This window comes from Oncorhynchus masou, chromosome 24 (genome assembly GCF_036934945.1).
Source record: "Oncorhynchus masou masou isolate Uvic2021 chromosome 24, UVic_Omas_1.1, whole genome shotgun sequence".
In the NCBI taxonomy this organism is placed as follows: domain Eukaryota; kingdom Metazoa; phylum Chordata; class Actinopteri; order Salmoniformes; family Salmonidae; genus Oncorhynchus; species Oncorhynchus masou.
In genome coordinates, this window is record NC_088235.1 from 29,009,395 (window position 1) to 29,031,730 (window position 22,336).

The following is a 22,336-nucleotide window of genomic DNA, read 5'->3' on the forward strand; positions in this document are numbered from 1 at the left end:
ATACAACAGATGCCAGATTTCAAATAAACATTTATCAATAATCCATTCATACTTTCACTAAACTGAACATTTGGGGAGAATAATAAAAACAAAGTCACACCATCTCTAAAACACTCTGTTTATTGTTAAACACCTTCAAGAGATTTGGTCCATTTATCATCGTAATTCACTTCCAACCAGAAAAAAAAAGAGAAAATAAAGACAAAACAGAGTTAACACAAATAGAGGCCTTGTTTTTCACTTAAAAAACTCTGGTTCCTATTCCAAATAGTTGAAAATAATCCAATAAATGCTACTGTAAATTAATATCAGCTCATTGTGTCTATGGGTGGGTGTGGCTGGGTGAGTATGGCTATGGGTGGGTGTGGCTGGGTGAGTGTCAAATCACATAAGTGTATCTCTTTTTTTAATACAGGGAATGCCTGTGTGGCGCAATAATGAACATGGAGTGAACCAAGGTTTACAAGAGTGTCTTCAGCCTTCTACTTGGAAAGACAACAGGAGAAATTAACATCTGACTAAGCTTTTTGGGGTCAAAGCCTCTTCTTAAACCAAGACGAATCAGTCTGTCTCATGATCGAATGCAGTTCTCTCTGGTGGGTTTGGATACAGTCTGGTCTGACCGCTTTTCGGTTCCTCCAGTCCCCTCTAAGCACAAGGCCTGAGATTATTATTGACCCTTCTGATTTAACTGTTTGTTTACAACCATGAGTCAGTTAAAACAACAAAGGCTGTTGATTGAACACTTCTAAAATGCCAGCCTGTCTCTGACCCCTTTGTTTGGTAACAGCACACTGTGATGATGACAAAGGAGGCCCCTAAAACCTAGTAACAGAGCAGATACAATGACTTATGTAGTACGATGTGCACATAACCAATGAAATCAGACTATGACCTTTTCAAACAACCAGAGAAAACCAGAACCGCTTATCTAAATTAATTATACAGGTGTCTAAGTATAATTATAGTTATATGTATCATAGAAAGTAGGATTATATGATAGGGGTATGTATACTTTTATATAGCTATATATTGAATAAGGTGCTATACTGATGTATACAGACGTCAATATATGCTTGGAGCTGTTCCAGCAGGGTTAATGACTAAATAAATGATACTAGAGTATTATTGATTATATAATCTCACTCGGTAGCAGTCAGGAAAACAATCATTAGCGATTTACATGGCTTTTGGAAATTCAAAGTGTCACTAGCACATTCCATTGGACTGACTGACCAACCTTATCTTCCATACAATCTCAACTCCCCTATAAATCCACTAACCTCTAGCAACCAAGACTATATCAAATCAGATCTTCAGCAACAACCTGGTCCAGTAACCTGTCTGCTGTTAGCATCAGTGTTCACAGGGCACCCTAGATATGTTAGCTTGTGTTCCTGTTATGTAACCAACTTGCGGGGAGTGAGGTCAGTCAGCAAGTATGTTAAGTCGCTCTGGATAAGAGCGTCTGCCAAATGACTTAAATGTAAAAATGTAAATGTAAAACTGAACCGAGTTGTTCTTCGTACCAGTTTGAGCAAGGTAAACTATGAACTCTTCCCTGTCTGGCCTGCCTGCTGGACAGAACCTGTTTAACATACACATACGTCTGTTTACAGTAAAGTATTATATTCATACATGGATACATTTATAAAGAGAGTTATACATAGCAATTAACATATATACGTATATCAATAGCATATAGGAGAATAGAAATAGTCATAATGGCAATCATTATCGTCATCATAATTCATCATCATCATAATAGTAGTAGTAGCAGTAGTAATACGTTCCCTCAGTTAAGCAAATACCTGGGTCATTCCAGAAGAAGCCTCTCCCACCTCTTGTTACTCCTCTAAAACCGATTGGACAGTTTATTGATCTACTCTACTATCTAGGTGAATCTGTTAAATCACTGATGTTTATAGAAGGGAGTACCTTGGCATTCTATTGTTTATTGATCAACGGGAAAAAATTATTAGATCAAAAACTTTCCAATTGAGTAACACTTTCCCTTCCAGACCCATTACTTCCACATTGATCAAATCTCTCATCAGATGGCAAGTACACACCATATGTTGTCTGGGTTCTGAGATGATCATGTCCCTCATGTTGACATTTAACCCAACCAATCCCCTTTCTTTTGGCTTAGCTAAAACCATTCAATTCATATCCTGTTATGGGAATCAGTCAACCTTGCTCCTTCAGACATCTCTGGAATGACCCTCACAGAAGCAATAAAATCACTAGTCATCTAGTTCAGCGATACATGTCATATAGCATAGCTCAATAACAAGAGGTTCTATGTAATCAATACAAGTTTTAGGTTATATTTAATTAAGCTTAACTGCTAAGTTATCAATTATCTTTAGTAGTATACCAATATCTGTAAATATGTATATATAATGTATATGAAGAGACACATACCTCCATTACATAATGTCTGGTGCGGGTATAAGGGAACGAGATGCTGGCCATATGGGAAAAACCTGTCCTGCCTGGATATATTTTGTGAATTAATGTTAGTGTATATATATACACATATATATATATACACACAATCAGTCTTCTTTAGCCTACATTATGGGTAGTCATTTTACTTTTAATTTACTTTTTATGTATTCATCATTGCTTCCATAATGCCCTCCCTCTCTTTCAATACCCGAGCCTGTCAGCCACCAACCCACCCCAGGATCCAGCTACCTGTCCAGTGCCCACCCACCCCAGGATCCAGCTACCTGTCCAGTGCCCACCCACCCCAGGATCCAGCTACCTGTCCAGTGCCCATCCCCTGACCTGACCACCCATGTGACCAAGCCACCATACTCCAGGATCCATTCAAGATCCATCCTGCTGTACTACCCTACAATCCCTCCCCTTTCTTGTGGAATCCCTTATTGGAATCCCTAATGTTCTGTCATATGCATCTTAACCCCATGTATAGTCCCTGTACCCAGTCTTTGTGATTTGGAGCTTATCTTTTCTCCCTGGCTAAAATCAGCATAGGTTTACATTAGAGGGCTAGCAAGGCAAAGGTAACCTCACTTGATCCTAGTTAAACTGGTTGTAGACATGCCAGATGAAGTCACGTCACCTGACCCGGATAACATCTGGAGCCTTGTTATAGAGTGGCTATAACTAGGAGGACGCAGACTTGTTCATGTAGTCCGTGAAAACTCAAGGTTTTAAGCGTACAGTATGTTGTTTGATTGGGTCTGAGTGAAGAGTCTGCAGTCACTCCCTATAGCCCTCCAATGCAATATTATGAAACTGCTCCATCCTGAGCCTACTCAGTGTATATGTGAATGTGTATACGTGTCGTTGCTGGCCACAGGTAGGGCTGCCTAGCTTGCTTACAGTATATAACCAAGACTACTGTGCCATTTCTATTAATAAAAGGGGGTATAGGGGGTCATTTTAAATGTTATATAAGATTTGTCTTGGGTATTCCGAATACATTCCAGAACCATAACTATTTTTATGACTTCCTCATAATGACTGGCTTTACATTCATACTCTACCAATATGGCAGACGAATAGAGTGAAGCACCAACTCCCATGGACAAACAAAATGGCGTACAAACCATTTGTCCGATTTCTCTCTCCCTCTTTCTACGTTCCCACAAGGGAAGGAGGGTAGGATTTGGTTGTAGACATTTGCCTCTAGCTACATAGATAAGGGGCTTATTTTTAAGGTTGATGCTGCACGACCGAATCCAACCACCCCATTCTGCCCATGTACTGCCCCCCTGGGCGCCTCATTCCCAGAGCTAAACAACCGAATCACGTTCTGCGCACTTGCCTCATATTTCTGAACAGCTGAAATGTAAAAAAAACTAGGGTGATTTGAACGAACTTCAAAAAACGTTTTTTTAAATATATATTATGCAGGCTAATTTGTTCGGTTGTTTAGTCACCAGGAAGAAGTATCGGCCACACAGCCACTCCGTATTCGTTAGAAGGGGCGACTTTGGGGCCTTTTCTTTTTGCTGACAATTCGATATTTGCCTTCAATGGTAATATAATGGACACATATAAAGTACATTGACATCTGCAGCGTGTTAGAGATAAACTGAGGTTCAGATTGAACTGCCAAACCCTTCAGATTATGGGCGTGAATGTTCTTATACACAACTTTCTGTGTGTGTGTCACACGAGTTGGTGCCTGTTGCAACAGCAATTTGTTGTACTGTAAGGTGTGTGTATGTGTGTTTGCATTCAGACTGATGTCACAGGCGGTAGGTACTGTAGCTGGTCTCTGGTGTAGTGGGAGCGGGGTCTCCTATCCACGTCTCCAGGGCCAGCTCCTCCTCAGCACAACAACACTCACATATCTCCTTCTTCCGACAACCGCTGCCCAGACTGACACAGAGACAAATCAAATGGTCTTTCCATATCAAACACAAAAAGCCACTCGTCTTTAATGAAACTCATGACTTGAAAGCCCCTCACCAATGACTCGGTGTAGTCGGTTGTCATCGAAACCTGTTTCTCCTCCGGAGGCGGGGTCATGAGGCTTCTGTCAGTGCGTCTGTTCTGATTGGTCATCGTGAGCCACATGTCATACATCTGCTGCATGTCCCTCACTGTGGACAGGACGGGGGTTAGCATTTCCAACAGATACACTGTAAATACATTATTTGTTTGGCACACAAAAAGAGAGGAATATAATGAGAGGAAAAGCAACAGAAAATCTTACAGCTGTTGTCCTTCATGTACGTCCAGACGTCCCTCTCCTCCAGACTGTGGGCGAAGGAACAATTTCCGATGTAGTGGCACTTCTTCTGCTTCATCACATGGACACACATCTAGGGAGACACTGCTTTATTAATACCATACTACTGCTGCACTACTGGAACTGCCGCCGTACTACTGCTGCACTACTGGAACTGCCGCTGCAATACCGCGCCGCTGCACTACAACTGCACTACAACTGCACTACTACTGCCGCACTACTACTGCCGCTGCACTGCCGCACTACTACTGCCGCTGCACTGCCGCACTACTACTGCCGCTGCACTGCCGCACTACTACTGCCGCTGCACTGCCGCACTACTACCGCCGCACTACTACTACCGCCGCACTACTACTACCGCCGCACTACTACTACCGCCGCACTACTACTACCGCCGCACTACTACCGCCGCACTACTACCGCCGCACTACTACTGCCGCTGCACTGCCGCACTACTACTGCCGCTGCACTGCCGCACTACTACTGCCGCCGCACTACTACTGCCGCTGCACTGCCGCACTACTACTGCCGCCGCACTACTACTGCCGCTGCACTGCCGCACTACTACTGCCGCCGCACTACTACTGCCGCCGCACTGCCGCACTACTACTGCCGCCGCACTACTACTGCCGCTGCACTGCCGCACTACTACTGCCGCACTACTACTGCACTACTACTGCCGCCGCACTACTACTGCCGCACTACTACTGCCGCTGCACTGCCGCCGCACTACTACTGCCGCAGCACTACTACTGCCGCTGCACTACTACTGCCGCTGCACTACTACTGCCGCTGCACTGCCGCACTACTACTGCCGCACTACTACTGCACTACTACTGCCGCCGCACTACTACTGCCGCACTACTACTGCCGCTGCACTGCCGCCGCACTACTACTGCCGCAGCACTACTACTGCCGCCGCACTACTACTGCCGCACTACTGCCGCCGCACTACTACTGCCGCCGCACTACTACTGCCGCCGCACTACTACTGCCGCCGCACTACTACTACCGCTGCACTGCCGCAGCACTACTACTGCCGCTGCACTACTACTGCCGCTGCACTACTACTGCCGCTGCACTGCCGCCGCACTACTACTGCCGCCGCACTACTACTGCCGCTGCACTGCCGCACTACTACTGCTGCCGCACTACTACTGCCGCTGCACTGCCGCACTACTACTGCCGCCGCACTACTACTGCCGCCGCACTACTACTGCCGCCGCACTACTACTGCCGCTGCACTACTACTGCCGCTGCACTGCCGCCGCCGCTGCACTACTACTGCCGCCGCACTACTACTGCCGCTGCACTGCCGCCGCACTACTACTGCCGCCGCACTACTACTGCCGCTGCACTGCCGCACTACTACTGCTGCCGCACTACTACTGCCGCTGCACTGCCGCACTACTACTGCCGCCGCACTACTACTGCCGCTGCACTGCCGCACTACTACTGCCGCCGCACTACTACTGCCGCCGCACTACTACTGCCGCCGCACTACTACTGCCGCCGCACTACTACTGCCGCCGCACTACTACTGCCGCTGCACTGCCGCCGCCGCCGCACTACTACTGCCGCCGCACTGCCGCCGCACTACTACTGCCGCCGCACTACTACTGCCGCCGCACTGCCGCCGCACTACTACTGCCGCCGCACTACTACTGCCGCCGCACTGCCGCCGCACTACTACTGCCGCCGCACTACTACTGCCGCCGCACTGCCGCACTACTACTGCCGCCGCACTACTACTGCCGCCGCACTGCCGCACTACTACTGCCGCCGCACTACTACTGCCGCCGCACTACCACTGCCGCCGCACTACTACTGCCGCCGCACTGCCGCCGCACTACTACTGCCGCCGCACTGCCGCACTACTACTGCCGCCGCACTGCCGCCGCACTACTACTGCCGCCGCACTACTACTGCCGCCGCACTGCCGCACTACTACTGCCGCCGCACTACTACTGCCGCCGCACTGCCGCACTACTACTGCCGCCGCACTGCCGCACTACTACTGCCGCCGCACTGCCGCCGCACTACTACTGCCGCCGCACTGCCGCCGCACTACTACTGCCGCCGCACTGCCGCCGCACTACTACTGCCGCCGCACTGCCGCCGCACTACTACTGCCGCCGCACTGCCGCCGCACTACTACTGCCGCCGCACTGCCGCCGCACTACTACTGCCGCCGCACTGCCGCCGCACTGCCGCCGCACTGCCGCCGCACTACTACTGCCGCCGCACTGCCGCCGCACTACTACTGCCGCCGCACTGCCGCCGCACTACTACTGCCGCCGCACTGCCGCCGCACTACTACTGCCGCCGCACTGCCGCCGCACTACTACTGCCGCCGCACTACTACTGCCGCCGCACTGCCGCACTACTACTGCCGCCGCACTACTACTGCCGCCGCACTACTACTGCCGCTGCACTGCCGCACTACTACTGCCGCTGCACTACTACTGCCGCTGCACTACTACTGCCGCGCTACTACTGCCGCGCTACTACTGCCGCGCTACTACTGCCGCTGCACTACCGCACTACTACTGCCGCTGCACTACTACTGCCGCTGCACTACTACTGCCGCTGCACTGCCGCACTACTACTGCCGCTGCACTACCGCACTACTACTGCCGCTGCACTACCGCACTACTACTGCCGCTGCACTACTACTGCCGCACTTCTACTGCCGCTGCACTACTACTGCCGCTGCACTGCCGCACTACTACTGCCGCTGCACTACTACTGCCGCTGCACTACTACTGCACTGCCGCACTACTACTGCCGCTGCACTGCCGCACTACTACTGCCGCTGCACTGCCGCACTACTACTGCCGCTGCACTGCCGCTGCACTGCCGCACTACTACTGCCGCTGCACTGCCGCTGCACTGCCGCACTACTACTGCCGCTGCACTGCCGCTGCACTGCCGCACTACTACTGCCGCTGCACTGCCGCTGCACTGCCGCACTACTACTGCCGCTGCACTGCCGCTGCACTGCCGCACTACTACTGCCGCTGCACTGCCGCACTACTACTGCCGCTGCACTGCCGCACTACTACTGCCGCTGCACTGCCGCACTACCGCACTACTGCACCGCTGCACTGCCGCACTACTACCGCACCGCTGCACTGCCGCGCTACTACTGCCGCTGCACTGCCGCACTGCCGCGCTACTACTGCCGCGCTGCTACTGCCGCGCTGCTACTGCCGCGCTACTACTGCCGCTGCACTGATACTGCCGCTGCACTGATACTGCCGCTGCACTGATGCTGCCGCTGCACTGATGCTGCCGCTGCACTGATGCTGCCGCTGCACTGATGCTGCCGCTGCACTGATGCTGCCGCTGCACTGATGCTGCCGCTGCACTGATGCTGCCGCTGCACTGATGCTGCCGCTGCACTGCTGCTGCCGCTGCTGCTGCTGCTGCACTGCTGCTGCCGCTGCACTGCTGCTGCCGCTGCACTGCTGCTGCCCTGCTGCTGCCGCTGCACTGCTGCTGCCGCTGCACTGCTGCTGCCCTGCTGCTGCCGCTGCACTGCTGCTGCCGCTGCACTGCTGCTGCCGCTGCACTGCTGCTGCCCTGCTGCTGCCGCTGCACTGCTGCTGCCGCTGCACTGCTGCTGCCGCTGCACTGCTGCTGCCCTGCTGCTGCCGCTGCACTGCCGCTGCCGCGCTACTACTGCCGCGCTACTACTGCCGCGCTACTACTGCCGCCGCTACCGCACTACTCCCGCCGCACTAGCGCTGCCGCCGCACTACTGCTGCCGCTGCCTTAAATAACGGTTCATATAGTTCCTTTTCGCAAAATGTTTTAACATGTGAAATCAACAGTTTTTACATTTAGCTCATTAATTTAATCCACCAATTAGCAAGCTGTTCTACCTGCACTGTTTGATTGGTCAGATAAGTGCAGGCGCGAGATGCAACAAATTTCACAGGCCGGGAGAGAACAAGAGGGTTTAAATGGCCTAAATGGGTTTAGGCTATTACTAGCATCATAACTAAATTACAGAATTACAGTGCATTCGGAAAGTATTCAGACCTCCAGAACTACACACAATGCTTTACTACTACTGCAAATGTATTAAAAATAAAAAACAGAAATAGCTTATTTACATAAGTATTCAGAAATTGAGTTCTGCTTCCATTGATCATCCTTGGAGATGTTTCTACAACTTGATTGGAGTCCACTGGTGGTAAATTCAATTGATTGGACATGATTTGGAAAGTCGCACACCTGTCTATAGAAGGTCCCACAGTTGACAGTGCATGTCAGAGCAAAAACCAAGCCATGAGGTCGAACGAATTGTCCGTATAGCTCCGAGACAGGATTGTGTCGAGTCACAGATCTGGGGAAGGGTACCAAAACATTTCTGCAGCATTGAAGGTCCCCCAAAACACAATGGCCTCCATCATTCTTAAATTGAAGAGGTTTGGAACCACCAAGACTCTTCCTAGAGCTGGCTGCCCGGCCAAACTGAGCAATCGGGGGAGAAGGGCCTTGGTCAGGTAGAGTGCCCAGACGGAAGCCACTCCCCAGTAAAAGACACATGAAAGCCCGCTTGGAATTTGCCAAAAGGCACCTAAAGACCATTAGATACATTATTGTCTAGTCTGATGAAACCAAGATTGAACTCTTTGGCCTGAATCAAATCAAATCAAATCAAATTTATTTATATAGCCCTTCGTACATCAGCTGATATCTCAAAGTGCTGTACAGAAACCCAGCCTAAAACCCCAAACAGCAAGCAATGCAGGTGTAGAAGCACGGTGGCTAGGAAAAACTCCCTAGAAAAGCCAAAACCTAGGAAGAAACCTAGAGAGGAACCAGGCTATGTGGGGTGGCCAGTCCTCTTCTGGCTGTGCCGGGTAGAGATTATAACAGAACATGGCCAAGATGTTCAAATGTTCATAAATGACCAGCATGGTCGAATAATAATAAGGCAGAACAGTTGAAACTGGAGCAGCAGCACGGCCAGGTGGACTGGGGACAGCAAGGAGTCATCATGTCAAGTAGTCCTGGGGCATGGTCCTAGGGCCGCGGTTCAGTTGAAACTGGAGCAGCAGCACGGCCAGGTGGACTGGGGACAGCAAGGAGTCATCATGTCAGGTAGTCCTGGGGCATGGTCCTAGGGCTCAGGTCCTCCGAGAGAGAGAAGGAGAGAATTAGAGAACGCACACTTAGATTCACACAGGACACCGAATTGGACAGGAGAAGTACTCCAGATATAACAAACTGACCCCAGCCCCCGACACATAAACTACTGCAGCATAAATACTGAAGGCTGAGACAGGAGGGGTCAGGAGACACTGTGGCCCCACCCGAGGACACCCCCGGACAGGGCCAAACAGGAAGGATATAACCCCACCCACTATGCCAAAGCACAGCCCCCACACCACTGGAGGGATATCTTCAACCACCAACTTACCATCCTGAGACAAAGCTGAGTATAGCCCGCAAAGATCTCCGCCACGGCACAACCCAAGGGGGGCGCCAACCCAGACAGGATGACCACATCAGTGAATCAACCCACTCAGGTGACGCACCCCTCAGGGACGGCATGAGAGAGCCCCAGCAAGCCAGTGACTCAGCCCCTGTAATAGGGTTAGAGGCAGAGAATCCCAGTGGAAAGAGGGGAACCGGCCAGGCAGAGACAGCAAGGGTGGTTCGTTGCTCCAGAGCCTTTCCGTTCACCTTCCCACTCCTGGGCCAGACTACACTCAATCATATGACCCACTGAAGAGATGAGTCTTCAGTAAAGACTTAAAGGTTGAGACCGAGTTTGCGTCTCTGACATGGGTAGGCAGACCGTTCCATAAAAATGGAGCTCTATAGGAGAAAGCCCTGCCTCCAGCTGTTTGCTTAGAAATTCTAGGGACAATTAGGAGGCCTGCGTCTTGTGACCGTAGCGTACGTGTAGGTATGTACGGCAGGACCAAATCAGAGAGATAGGTAGGAGCAAGCCCATGCAATGCTTTGTAGGTTAGCAGTAAAACCTTGAAATCAGCCCTTGCTTTGACAGGAAGCCAGTGTAGGGAGGCTAGCACTGGAGTAATATGATCAAATTTTTTGGTTCTAGTCAGGATTCTAGCAGCCGTATTTAGCACTAACTGAAGTTTATTTAGTGCTTTATCCGGGTAGCCGGAAAGTAGAGCATTGCAGTAGTCTAACCTAGAAGTGACAAAAGCATGGATTAATTTTTCTGCATCATTTTTGGACAGAAAGTTTCTGATTTTTGCAATGTTACGTAGATGGAAAAAAGCTGTCCTTGAAATGGTCTTGATATGTTCTTCAAAAGAGAGATCAGGGTCCAGAGTAACGCCGAGGTCCTTCACAGTTTTATTTGAGATGACTGTACAACCATTAAGATTAATTGTCAGATTCAACAGAAGATCTCTTTGTTTCTTGGGACCTAGAACAAGCATCTCTGTTTTATCCGAGTTTAAAAGTAGAAAGTTTGCTGCCATCCACTTCCTTATGTCTGAAACACATGCTTCTAGCGAGGGCAATTTTGGGGCTTCACCATGTTTCATTGAAATGTACAGCTGTGTATCATCCGCATAGCAGTGAAAGTTAACATTATGTTTTCGAATAACATCCCCAAGAGGTAAAATATATAGTGAAAACAACAGCGGTCCTAAAACGGAACCTTGAGGAACACCGAAATTTACAGTTGATTTGTCAGAGGACAAACCATCCACAGAGACAAACTGATATCTTTCCGACAGATAAGATCTAAACCAGGCCAGAACTTGACCGTGTAGACCAATTTGGGTTTCCAATCTCTCCAAAAGAATGTGGTGATCGATGGTATCAAAAGCAGCACTAAGGTCTAGGAGCACGAGGACAGATGCAGAGCCTCGGTCCGATGCCATTAAAATGTCATTTACCACCTTCACAAGTGCCGTCTCAGTGCTATGATGGGGTCTAAAACCAGACTGAAGCATTTCATATACATTGTTTGTCTTCAGGAAGGCAGTGAGTTGCTGAGCAACAGCCTTTTCTAAGATTTTTGAGAGGAATGGAAGATTCGATATAGGCCGATAGTTTTTTATATTTTCTGGGTCAAGGTTTGGCTTTTTCAAGAGAGGCTTTATTACTGCCACTTTTAGTGAGTTTGGTACACATCCGGTGGATAGAGAGCCGTTTATTATGTTCAACATAGGAGGGCCAAGCACAGGAAGCAGCTCTTTCAGTAGTTTAGTTGGAATAGGGGAATGCCAAGCGTCATATCTAGAGGAAACCTGGCACCATCCCTTCGGTGAAGCATGGTGGTGGCAGCATCATGCTGTGGGGATGTTTTACAGCAGCAGGGACTGGGTGACTAGTCAGGATCGAGTGAAAGATGAACAAAGCAAAGTACAGAGAGATCCTTGATGAAGTCCCGAGCGCTCTGGAGCAGGTTCCCAGACTGAGGTGAACGTTCACCTTCCAACAGGTGAACAACCTTAAGCACACAGACAAAACAACACAAGAGATGCTTCGGGACAAGTCTCTCTCAATGTCCTTGAGTGTCCCAGCCAGAGCACGGACTTGAACCCGATTGAACATCTCGAGAGACCTGAAAATAGCTGTGCTGTGACGCTCCCAATCCAACCTGACAGATCTTGAGCAGATCTGCAGAGAAGAATGGGAGAAACTCCCCAAATACAGGTGTGCCAAGCTTGTAGTGTCATACCCAAGAAGACTCAAGGCTGTAATCGCTGCCAAAAGTGCTTAAAACAAAGTACTGAGTAAATGTGACTTTTTTTTTTTAACTAATACATTTGAACAAATTTTGAAAAAACTGTTTTTGTTATTGGGGTATTTTAGAATAAGGCTGTAACATAAAATGAGGAAAAGGGGTCTAAATACTTCCCGAATGCACTGTATATACTAGAAATATTTAGAACAAACAAAAAAATAACATAAGTGGTATTCAAAATTAGAAAAATAACGGTTCTGTTCTGGAACACTACAGATCACTTTCATTCCCGGATCTGATTCTGTTCCTCAAAAAAAAAAAAAAACCTGGTTTTCAGTTCTGTTCCCTGAACCGGTTCCAACCCCTGCTTTCCTGTGATTTTATTGTGTTTTTATTTGAAACCGAAACCCTTTTCCTTTACAAGTATTAGCAAGAAATAGCTAACCTATTGTGGAAAAAAGGTAAAAATGCTTATTAGGTAAACACTATATGCAGGCAATGTTATAGGGGATGAGAAGGTTGCTGAAACACTAGAGGTAAATGGGAGATTGGATAAGGTGGGCTGTAGACAGTCAGCTGTACTCAGCATGTGAGAGGTCTCCTGGATCTGACTGACTGGAGAGATTAAAAACAGACCCAGAGAGAATGGTGGGATGGAGAAAAGGAGGGGTGACTCAGGTCATACTTATGTGGCTGTGTATGAGAGAGGGGGGAGAAAAGAGGGAATGAAGGAGGGGTGACCCTTACGTCGTACTGCTGTGGGTATGTACGGGAGAAGGGAAGCGGCCGCACAACGACCCACTTCTTCTTCTCAAAGGATTTCACAAGCAATACCCGACGCTCCTTAGTCCAGCTGGAGAGAGGGGGAAAGAGGAAGAGAGGGAGGAGATATGGGCAAAAGAAAATTAGAGTTATTTTCCCCCTATCAAATTAGTGAAATTGACCATTCAGAGCGAGGTATTTTGTATTTCTATAGAGTTAATCCTTTAATGGGCCTATTTCATTAACATTCCTTTGATACAATAAATATCAGTTCAGGCCTGGTCATAAATCAGATGGTAGCCCCTGCAGCCTTATATTGACAAGAGAAGTGCAGATGTCAGTTTGATATGGCCCCAGGCCGCCCTAGTCTCTCACCTGTGCCTTGCTTTAGCAGTGCAGTACTTGAGGGCCTTGTCTGGTTCATTGACCTGTCCGTCCCTCCAACACTGGCCACAGACAAACTTCATCTTCAGGTTCAGCCCTCTACCTCTCCCTCCTCCACCTCCGGAGCCAACCCCTCCACCCCCGAGATTGTCTCCCCCTCCTATTCCCCCCACCCCACCACAGCTCTGGTGTGGAACATGCATAGGCTGAAAGAGAGGGACATTTTGTAAATCAGGCCCTTAAAATAACTAAAATTATGTATTGTATTAGGGCATGGTGCCCATCTCACGCTCACCTTCTGTCTCTGAGCATTTTGCTCTAGCCTGTACCAGTGCCGCTTGGACTCCTGTACCATCTCCTCGTGGGTGATACCTGAGAGACAAAGTAACAGATGATAGAATGAACTTTGGTTATTTTGCAGCAATCCTTTGTAGTGTGTGTGTGTGTGTATATATATATATATAAACATGTGTACTTCGTGTACCTGTGTCCTGCTGCAGTACCCAGCACTTGAGTTCTATGACGGAGTGGGCGAAGGAGCAGCTGTCCTCGCGCTGGCAGCCATAACGCACCTCGTGGCGACACACGTCAAACTGGCAGAGGGGGTGCAGCGGGCGCACCTTACTGTAGCGCACGTTGGCCGAACGCACCACATGCACTAGGCACCTGAGGACACGTGGAAGAGAGAAATGAGATGGAGAAAGAGAGAGAAGGAGAGGGCGAGAAGAACATAGAAGGGGCCAGGGTGGAAGTAGCTGACTGTAATATTGTCTGAGGGAAATTGGATTATGCTAAGGCAAACTGTTTGTCTGGATCTGATACACGCAAGGACAGAAAGTTCTAGAAGACACACTTGTTATCATCGAAGGGATGTCGGGCGGTGAGGTTTGAGCAGACAGCCAAGTTCTCTTTGCTGCGTTTGCTGATAATGCGAGGCTTACTGTCAAAACATTCCTGCAGAGGAAAGAGTGTGTGAATGTTCTGTACATACTGAATTCTTCAAAGTTCTCCATGAGGAGGTCTGTGTGTATCACACCCTACCTCACAGAGGAACATGAACATGCCCATGTGTAGCTGCAGCAGGCGTGTGACGCTGAGTGCCCGTCTCTCGGTGCTTCCCAGCGGGTCAAACAGCAGCTCCCTGCTCAGAGCCCCCTTCCTCTCCTGGGTCCACACGTCTATTTCCTCCTGGCAGTATGCAAACGTGCAGTTCTCCCCATACTGGCACTCCTGGCGCTCCTGGACCTCTTCAGGGAGACGGAGGAGGAAGGTAGAGAGTAGATGATCTTTACTATCACTGATGGGCAGCAGGCATAAAAAAAACTGCCAGAATTCTGCAGTGAGAGACGACGTTCAACCATCAGTGCTTATTTGAGTGAGTGAACACACGTACGTACACACACACACGTACCTTTGCAGAGCACAAAGGCCCCGAGGAAGTTGTTTCTAGCGGGGCGAGGCCTGACTCTCTTCCATGTGGGGTCGTCTGTGTTTTTAAAGCGACACAGCAGCACGTCCCTCTTACAGCGGTGAGCCGCCTCTGGCTGGTACTGGTAGTCAATCACCCGTGGACCTGCAGAGAGAAGATTAGGGGGACATTCAACTGCAGCACTCAATTCAATATACTTGATTTATCCTACAAGGGTCAATTATGTAAGCATTGATGTAACAGACAATATTGATTTAATACTGCTCAGTATAAAAGAAAGAAATCATTAACAAAACATATTCTGGAGTGAGAACAGAAAGGTGAAGGTATCAGTGTGTACCTATGCGGCTGTAACAGGCATGGCAGGCCTGTCTGAACTCGTGGGTGGCAGCCAGTGGGTTCCGGGAGAGCAGGGAGAGGTTAGTACCTGCTGGGACATTCTGAGGGGGGAAGACAAGCCAATCCATCAACAGATTTAAGTGTCTTATCAAAAAACACAACTTACTCCTAGTTCCGATAACTTGCATGTATCTCAACAGCAAGAAATAACAACGGAATAAATGTAATCTGGGGCCTGCAGAACACAAGCAGAGTAAGAAGAGAGAGACATCCATGTCATGATAAAAGAGGAGAAAGAAGTTGAGTATACATTGTGGTGTTCAGGCGTGCTGCTGTCTTACCGTGTGAGTGGAGCTGTGGTTGCAGATCCCAGGGATGAAGCTGTGAGAGATTCTTCCCCCTGGAGAACAGCAACACAAGGACACAGATATCAGACACCATATGGCCTTACAGCAGTGCTGCTGACACGGACGAGCTTCAACAACAAATAACGCCCAGAGGACTGTTCAGGGTCGCTGGGCAGTCCCAGTGAAGGTTTAAGAAACAGCCAACGCACATTTAAACTGTATGGTTGTAAAAGACTGGATAATAGCCAAAAAGTCTGCTACAATGGCTTTACTGTTTTGATGGAATTGACATCCCCAAACACACACACCCTGACCCATACACCTTGTTCATATGTCTCTTCCACTCACCAGGCAAAGTGTACTCAGAGAGTGAGTCCAGGCCTCCAATTCCAACCCCTCCTTTACCCTCCATGTCCCCTGTCCCCGGGGAGAAGGCCCCCAGGGCGTCCAGCGCCTGTGTGGAGGTCTGGTCCCTCTGGCCCAGTGAGGGGTAAGGCTCCAAGGAGGGCATCTGGCTGACCGAGGAGCTGAAGAAGGCAGGGGGGAGCTGGGGCGAGGGGGCGGGAAGGCTGGAGGAGTATGGAGGGTGCAGACCCACAGCTGTGTTGGGTAGGTTGGTGGGGATAGCACCCTGGACTGGGCTTTGTGACTGAGGGAGAGAGACAGAGACATGACATTATCCAGCTTATTCTAAATCTCCTTCTGGACCAGAAATACTTAGTGGGGGAAAAAAGTATTTAGTCAGCTACCAATTGTGCAAGTTCTCCCACTTAAAAAGATGAGAGAGGCCTGTAATTTTCATCATAGGTACACTTCAACTATGACAGACAAAATGAGGGAAAAAAATCCAGAAAATCACATTGTAGGATTTTTATGAATTTATTTGCAAATTATGGTGGAAAATAAGTATTTGGTCACCTACAAACAAGCAAGATTTCTGGCTCTCACAGACCTGTAACTTCTTCTTTAAGAGGCTCCTCTGTCCTCCACTCATTACCTGTATTAATGGCACCTGTTTGAACTTGTTATCAGTATAAAAGACACCCGTCCACAACCTCAAACAGTCACACTCCAAACTCCACTATGGCCAAGACCAAAGAGCTGTCAAAAGGACACCAGAAACAAAATTGTAGACCTGCACCAGGCTGGGAAGACTGAATCTGCAAAAGGTAAGCAGCTTGGTTTGAAGAAATCAACTGTGGGAGCAATTATTAGGAAATGGAAGACATACAAGACCACTGATAATCTCCCTCGATCTGGGGCTCCACGGAAGATCTCACACCGTGGGGTCAAAATTATCACAAGAACGGTGAGCAAAAATCCCAGAACCACACGGGGGGACCTAGTGAATGACCTGCAGAGAGCTGGGACCAAAGTAACAAAGCCTACCATCAGCAAAGGCATTGAAGATTAAACGTGGCTGGGTCTTTCAGCATGACAATGATCCCAAACACACCACCCGGGCAACGAAGGAGTGGCTTCGTAAGAAGCATTTCAAGGTCCTGGAGTGGCCTAGCCAGTCTCCAGATCTCAACCCCATAGAACATCTTTGGAGGGAGTTGAAAGTCCGTGTTGCCCAGCAACAGCCCCAAAACATCACTGCTCTAGAGGAGATCTGCATGGAGGAATGGGCCAAAATACCAGCAACAGTGTGTGAAAACCTTGTGAAGACTTACAGAAAACATTTGACCTTTGTCATTGCCAACAAAGGGTATATATCAAAGTATTGAGAAACTTTTGTTATTGACCAAATACTTATTTTCCACCATAATTTGCAAATAAATTCATTAAAAATCCTACAATGTGATTTTCTGCATTTTTTTTCTCATTTTGTCTGTCATAGTTGAAGTGTACCTATGATGAAAATTACAGGCCTCTCATCTTTTTAAGTGGGAGAACTTGCACAAATGGTGGCTGACTAAAAACTTTTTTGACCCACTGTTACTCTGTGCTCCGTGTAATGTACTTGTGTACAGTGGTGGAAGTTAACGAAGACTACCGCTTTTTTACAACCAAATCTATTTTGGTTGTAAATGGGATGTTATAAAATAGTCAAGACACTTTTTTTTGCGATTTCACTTGATTTTGAAAAACTTACCCCAACCCAGCAATTGACTTCCTCATTCTCGGGGTGCAGTATGGGGGGATCTGAAAAAACATGAACAAAAGCTCAAAAAACACCCAAATATGTTGTTTTAGAAACAGGAAAGCTCTCAGTATAGTGATGCAGGTCTTCAGATGTCGTACACATGAAATTGTATCATTCCGAACATTATATTACATTTTGTAGCAACTCCTCTCCAGCCACTCTAGCAGCAGGCTACACAGAGAATGGAACAGCTGAATAGGAGAAACAGCTTGAGTCGCACAAAATTGAATATAACGTTGCGGATAACGTACAGAATGGCACAATTTCATGTGTACAACATCTAAAGACCTGCATCACTATATGGAGAGCTTTCCTGTTTTACAAACCACATATTTGGGTGTTTTTAGAGCTTTTGTTCATGTTTTTTCAGAGCCCACATACTGCACAACGAGGAAGTGAATCTCTAGTTTGGGGTAAGTTTCTCAAAAAAGTGAAATAAAATGTATTTAAAGATCTGGACCCGTCTATAACATGCCATTTACATCAAAACTAGAGATTAGGTTGTAAAAAAGCAGACTTCTCCTTTAAACCACTAAAATGTGCACCCTTGGTCAGCCAAGTCACAGAGATACTTTCTTAAATATTCATGTAGTGTTGTCTGTACATCCTCTCCCGTCAACAGAGGGAGGGCACAGCACAACCAGCATCCTGCCTTGGAGTGATCCTCGTAGCAACCCTCTCACCTCGCTGACTTTCTTGGAGATGCAGTCCCCCAGCAAGCTGTCCAGATCGTCAGCGATCACGCTGCACTCCTCCATGTGCTCCGACACGGGAACGGAGTAGGGCATGGGCGGTAGGACCGTACTGGGGCTCTCTGATAGGTCAGCACAGGGCATGGCCACTGGGCTCGAGGGCTCGTCGCTGACAGGGATGGGCGTGGCCAGAGGGGCAGGGATACACTGAGCACTGGACAGATCAGCTGGAACGGAGGAGGGACGAAGAAAAACTAGAAATTAAGAAATAGGACCATAGAGAGAAGGGAATTTTAGAGAAGAACGATAATGACAATGACAAATAAATCATTCAAGTTAAACGTGATGTTACGTTTTCATGTTAAACTGCCATACCTGATGCAATGTCAGTCAAAGATTCTAGTCCGTTGGCGGACGTCTAAATGAAAAGAGACAAGGCTTGGTAAACATTTTTTAACCTTTATTTAACTTGGCAAGTCAGTTAAGAACAAATTCTTATTTACAATGACGGCCTACCCCGGCCAAACCCTAATGACCCTGGGACAATTAAAACAACCATTCATCCCATTAGCCCTTAATAAGAAAATGGCAATGAGAAGAGAAAAAAAATCCAAGACAACCAGACACTCACCTCTCCTGTGGGTGAAGAATTCTCTCTATTGCTCTCCCTCCCTGACGTTGAGGACTCCACCTGTGAAGACAACAGTAACATTTATATTGACCGTGGCAGATATAATTTTGATCTTTGAGGGGCGCAATTCCTACTATTGATAGAGTCAGATGTGTCTGAACTTACCTGGGAGCTGATGTAGGCCTTACGAACCTTCAGGCCCAGTTTATTAGCCAGGTCCTGGGCCAGTTCACCCACCTGCCTGTCCTGTATGACACAGAAAGTACATTCCATAAACAATAAGACTAACTGACATGACACATTAAAGAAATGTGAGTAACTAAAATGATGTAGTGAAATAAATTGGTGATCCCATATGAATCCTAAAAGGATTCATCATTTTAATTTAACTACAGTTCAAGTGCCCTTGGGTGCCATGTGGCATTGACTTACATGTGGGGCAGTGAGCAGGCACCCGGTGCCACACTCATAGGCCTCCCTGAGTCGGCCCAGCTCTCTCAGACATAGAGCTTTCCTGTAGAGAGCCCTGCGACTGCCCTCACACACGCACAGCGCGCTATCGCAGTCCTGTACGCCCCGCTCAAACTCCCCCTGGGGGAGAGAGACAGACAGAGAAAGAGAGACAAACAGAAAGAGGGGAGGTGGAAAGGGAGAGCGAAGATGGGGACTGGGTGTAAGAACTGACTTAAATGTGGGATCCATTATGTATAGACAAAGTGCTTGACCTGATATAATTAAGCAATAAGGCCAATATACCACGGCTAAGGGCTGTTCCTATCCACGACGCAACGAGGGGGGCCTGGACACAGCCTTTAGTCGTGGTATATTGGCCATATACCACAACCCCGTGAGGTGCTTTATTGCTATTATAAACTGGCTACCAATGTAATTAGAGCAGTAAAAATAAATGTTTTGTCATACCTGTGGTATATGGACTGATATACCACAACTTTCAGCCAATCAGCATTCAGGGCTTGAACCACCCAGTTTATAATTACTGCTTTAACAACTTTTGAGAATATGTTAATCATTTCAATATTGTTAAGTGTGTGTATGTCTTACAAACTGAGAGTGTGCCGCTGCCCTGTTGACATAGAGGCTCTCCAGGAGCTCAGGGGGAATGACCAGTGCCTCTGCCTGAGCATAGCGGGCCACGTTGACTCCCTCACTGTAATGCTGCGCTGCCTGCCTCCATTCCCCATCCCGAAACACTGTGTTTCCCTCATCCAGCAAGTTACACACCAACTGGGTCAAAAAAGCCTGAAGAATAGGTTGCGGCAGGGGGGAGAGAGATCATGAGGATGATAAAAGATAATTCAGAACTGAGATAAAGAGCAGATTTGTGGAAGGATACAATTGATGACAGGCAGGTGGCTTGACCAATTTGGGTCAGGCAAGAGAATAAACATTGTAAGCAACACATAGGTACCGCATAATTCTCAGGCTCAGGGAAAGGCAAGGAGGACCTGTAGAGAAAATGTGAGATACATTAATCAGTGCCACCTCACATACGTTCTTCGTGTTTATGTGTACCGACTATATAGAAAAAGAAAAATATTAAGATGTCTTACTGAATAAAGCCCATAGCTTTCTGGATTTCCTCCCTTCGTTTCTGTCGTTCCATATCCATGGCTAAAGAATAGATCAAGTCTATAGTTATATTATTTTTGAATGAAATTACAATATGTTCATGATTGACAAAGTACGCTGTTGTCAGATCTAAAAAGCCACAGACAACAAGTACAGAGTACATCAGACATGACAAACAGCAACACTTTCTTCCATTTTGAGGCCTTCTAATAATAACCTGCATGTCTATCCTCGCGCTTGCCTAAAAATAACTCGGATGAGAGTAACGCGTTAGCTGCAAATACAGCAGAATAAACACGGTGTACCGAACCAAAATAACTAGTTAGCTAGCTGATGAACTACGTATAATGCATGTTTGGGAAATGCAAGTCTTGGATAGCAAGAAACAATACAAACGATTTTGGGATGAAAGTTTCAGGATAACTTCAAGTGGCTAGCTATCGACTTATGTTAGTTAACTAACTTTAGCTTGTAGCTAGCTAATCCACTGTCAACTCTTTGGTTTGTCTCAGGCTCCGACTTCAACCGGCAGTGACACTACATCAATATACCCATTAACTAACCAGTGCATATAGAAAATGCATAACAGTAGCTAGCTATATCAGCTGGCAAATCAACTTATTACAGAACGTATTTTTTATATTTATTATGGAGAGCAAACTTGCTGGTGGCAGGGAAAGCATCTGAACACCAGGGCTAACTAGCCAGTTAGCTAGCTAGGTCAATTCAACATAAGTAGCAAATGACTAACATAGATATATATACACAGCTTCGTATTTTGTAAATTCGTCTTGTGGTAGTTGACAGTGCAATAGCATACTAGCAAACGTTAGCTACTCACCGAAAACAACACCTTGTTCTTCTCCAAAGACTGCTTTACCAGAATAAATAGGACTAAATTGTGAATATCTTCTTATATAAGGACCTTCAAAATATTAATCATCCAGACACATATTTATTTGTTCACTTTCCCGGTAACGGGTTGCAGTATCTGGACAGAACATGTGAGAGTTTTCACCTAAAATTCTGCACAGTCAAAGCTAGCTAGCTACAGTACTTCTCCAAATTGCGCTCAAGATTATGAGACGCTTGGTCCTAAAGAGCTGTGGGTTGGTTGAGTGTGGTTATCTTCAATGTGACCGCTAGGAGGGGGCATTGACGAGTTGCATTGACGAGCACGCAGTCAGAGTTGACAGAGATTGAAAAGTAATGTTTATAATTTTCATAAAATCCATTTTGATCATTGAACAGATTTTGAAGTGATCTGTCAAAAAGTGTTGATATTGCTCAACACGTGGCAGACTATTGACCTGGTGATGCAGGCAGCACAGTAGCTACATCATTTTGGTACAGATAACCCCTTTGAATAGATTATAAAATATTATGTTTACATTTTAGTCATTTAGCAGACACTCTTACATCCAGAGCAATGTATTGTTTTTACCCCTTTTTCGTGGTATCCAATTGGTAGTTACAGTCTTGTCTCATCGCTGTAACTCCCGTACAGACTCAGGAGAGGCGAAGGTCGAGAGCCATGCGTCCTCCGAAACACAACCCAGCCAAGCCACACTGCACGCTTAACTCAGAA

General features: G+C 47.3%; 1 protein-coding gene across 2 annotated transcripts; it reads right to left on the reverse strand.

Moving 5' to 3' along the window:
* Positions 1–104: 104 nt before the first annotated feature.
* On the reverse strand, positions 105–21,819 carry zc3h7bb (zinc finger CCCH-type containing 7Bb). 2 transcript variants are annotated; one of them, XM_064933566.1, is made up of 22 exons: positions 21,590–21,819; positions 20,730–20,790; positions 20,588–20,624; positions 20,221–20,418; positions 19,591–19,749; positions 19,324–19,404; positions 19,159–19,218; positions 18,903–18,945; positions 18,519–18,754; positions 16,035–16,335; positions 15,681–15,739; positions 15,341–15,440; positions 14,983–15,144; positions 14,613–14,818; positions 14,425–14,525; positions 14,056–14,237; positions 13,867–13,943; positions 13,563–13,777; positions 13,173–13,278; positions 4,700–4,808; positions 4,453–4,586; positions 105–4,362 (listed from the first exon to the last, which is right to left on the reverse strand). In XM_064933566.1, exons 2-22 carry the CDS (start codon positions 20,786–20,788, stop codon positions 4,327–4,329), a joined length of 2,661 nt encoding a protein of 886 aa, XP_064789638.1. In that variant the 5' UTR covers positions 20,789–20,790; positions 21,590–21,819; the 3' UTR covers positions 105–4,326. The 2 variants fall into 2 exon arrangements, with proteins under 2 accessions (XP_064789638.1, XP_064789637.1); XM_064933565.1 differs by having other exon boundaries at positions 18,519–18,781.
* Between the last annotated feature and the right edge of the window lie 517 nt (positions 21,820–22,336).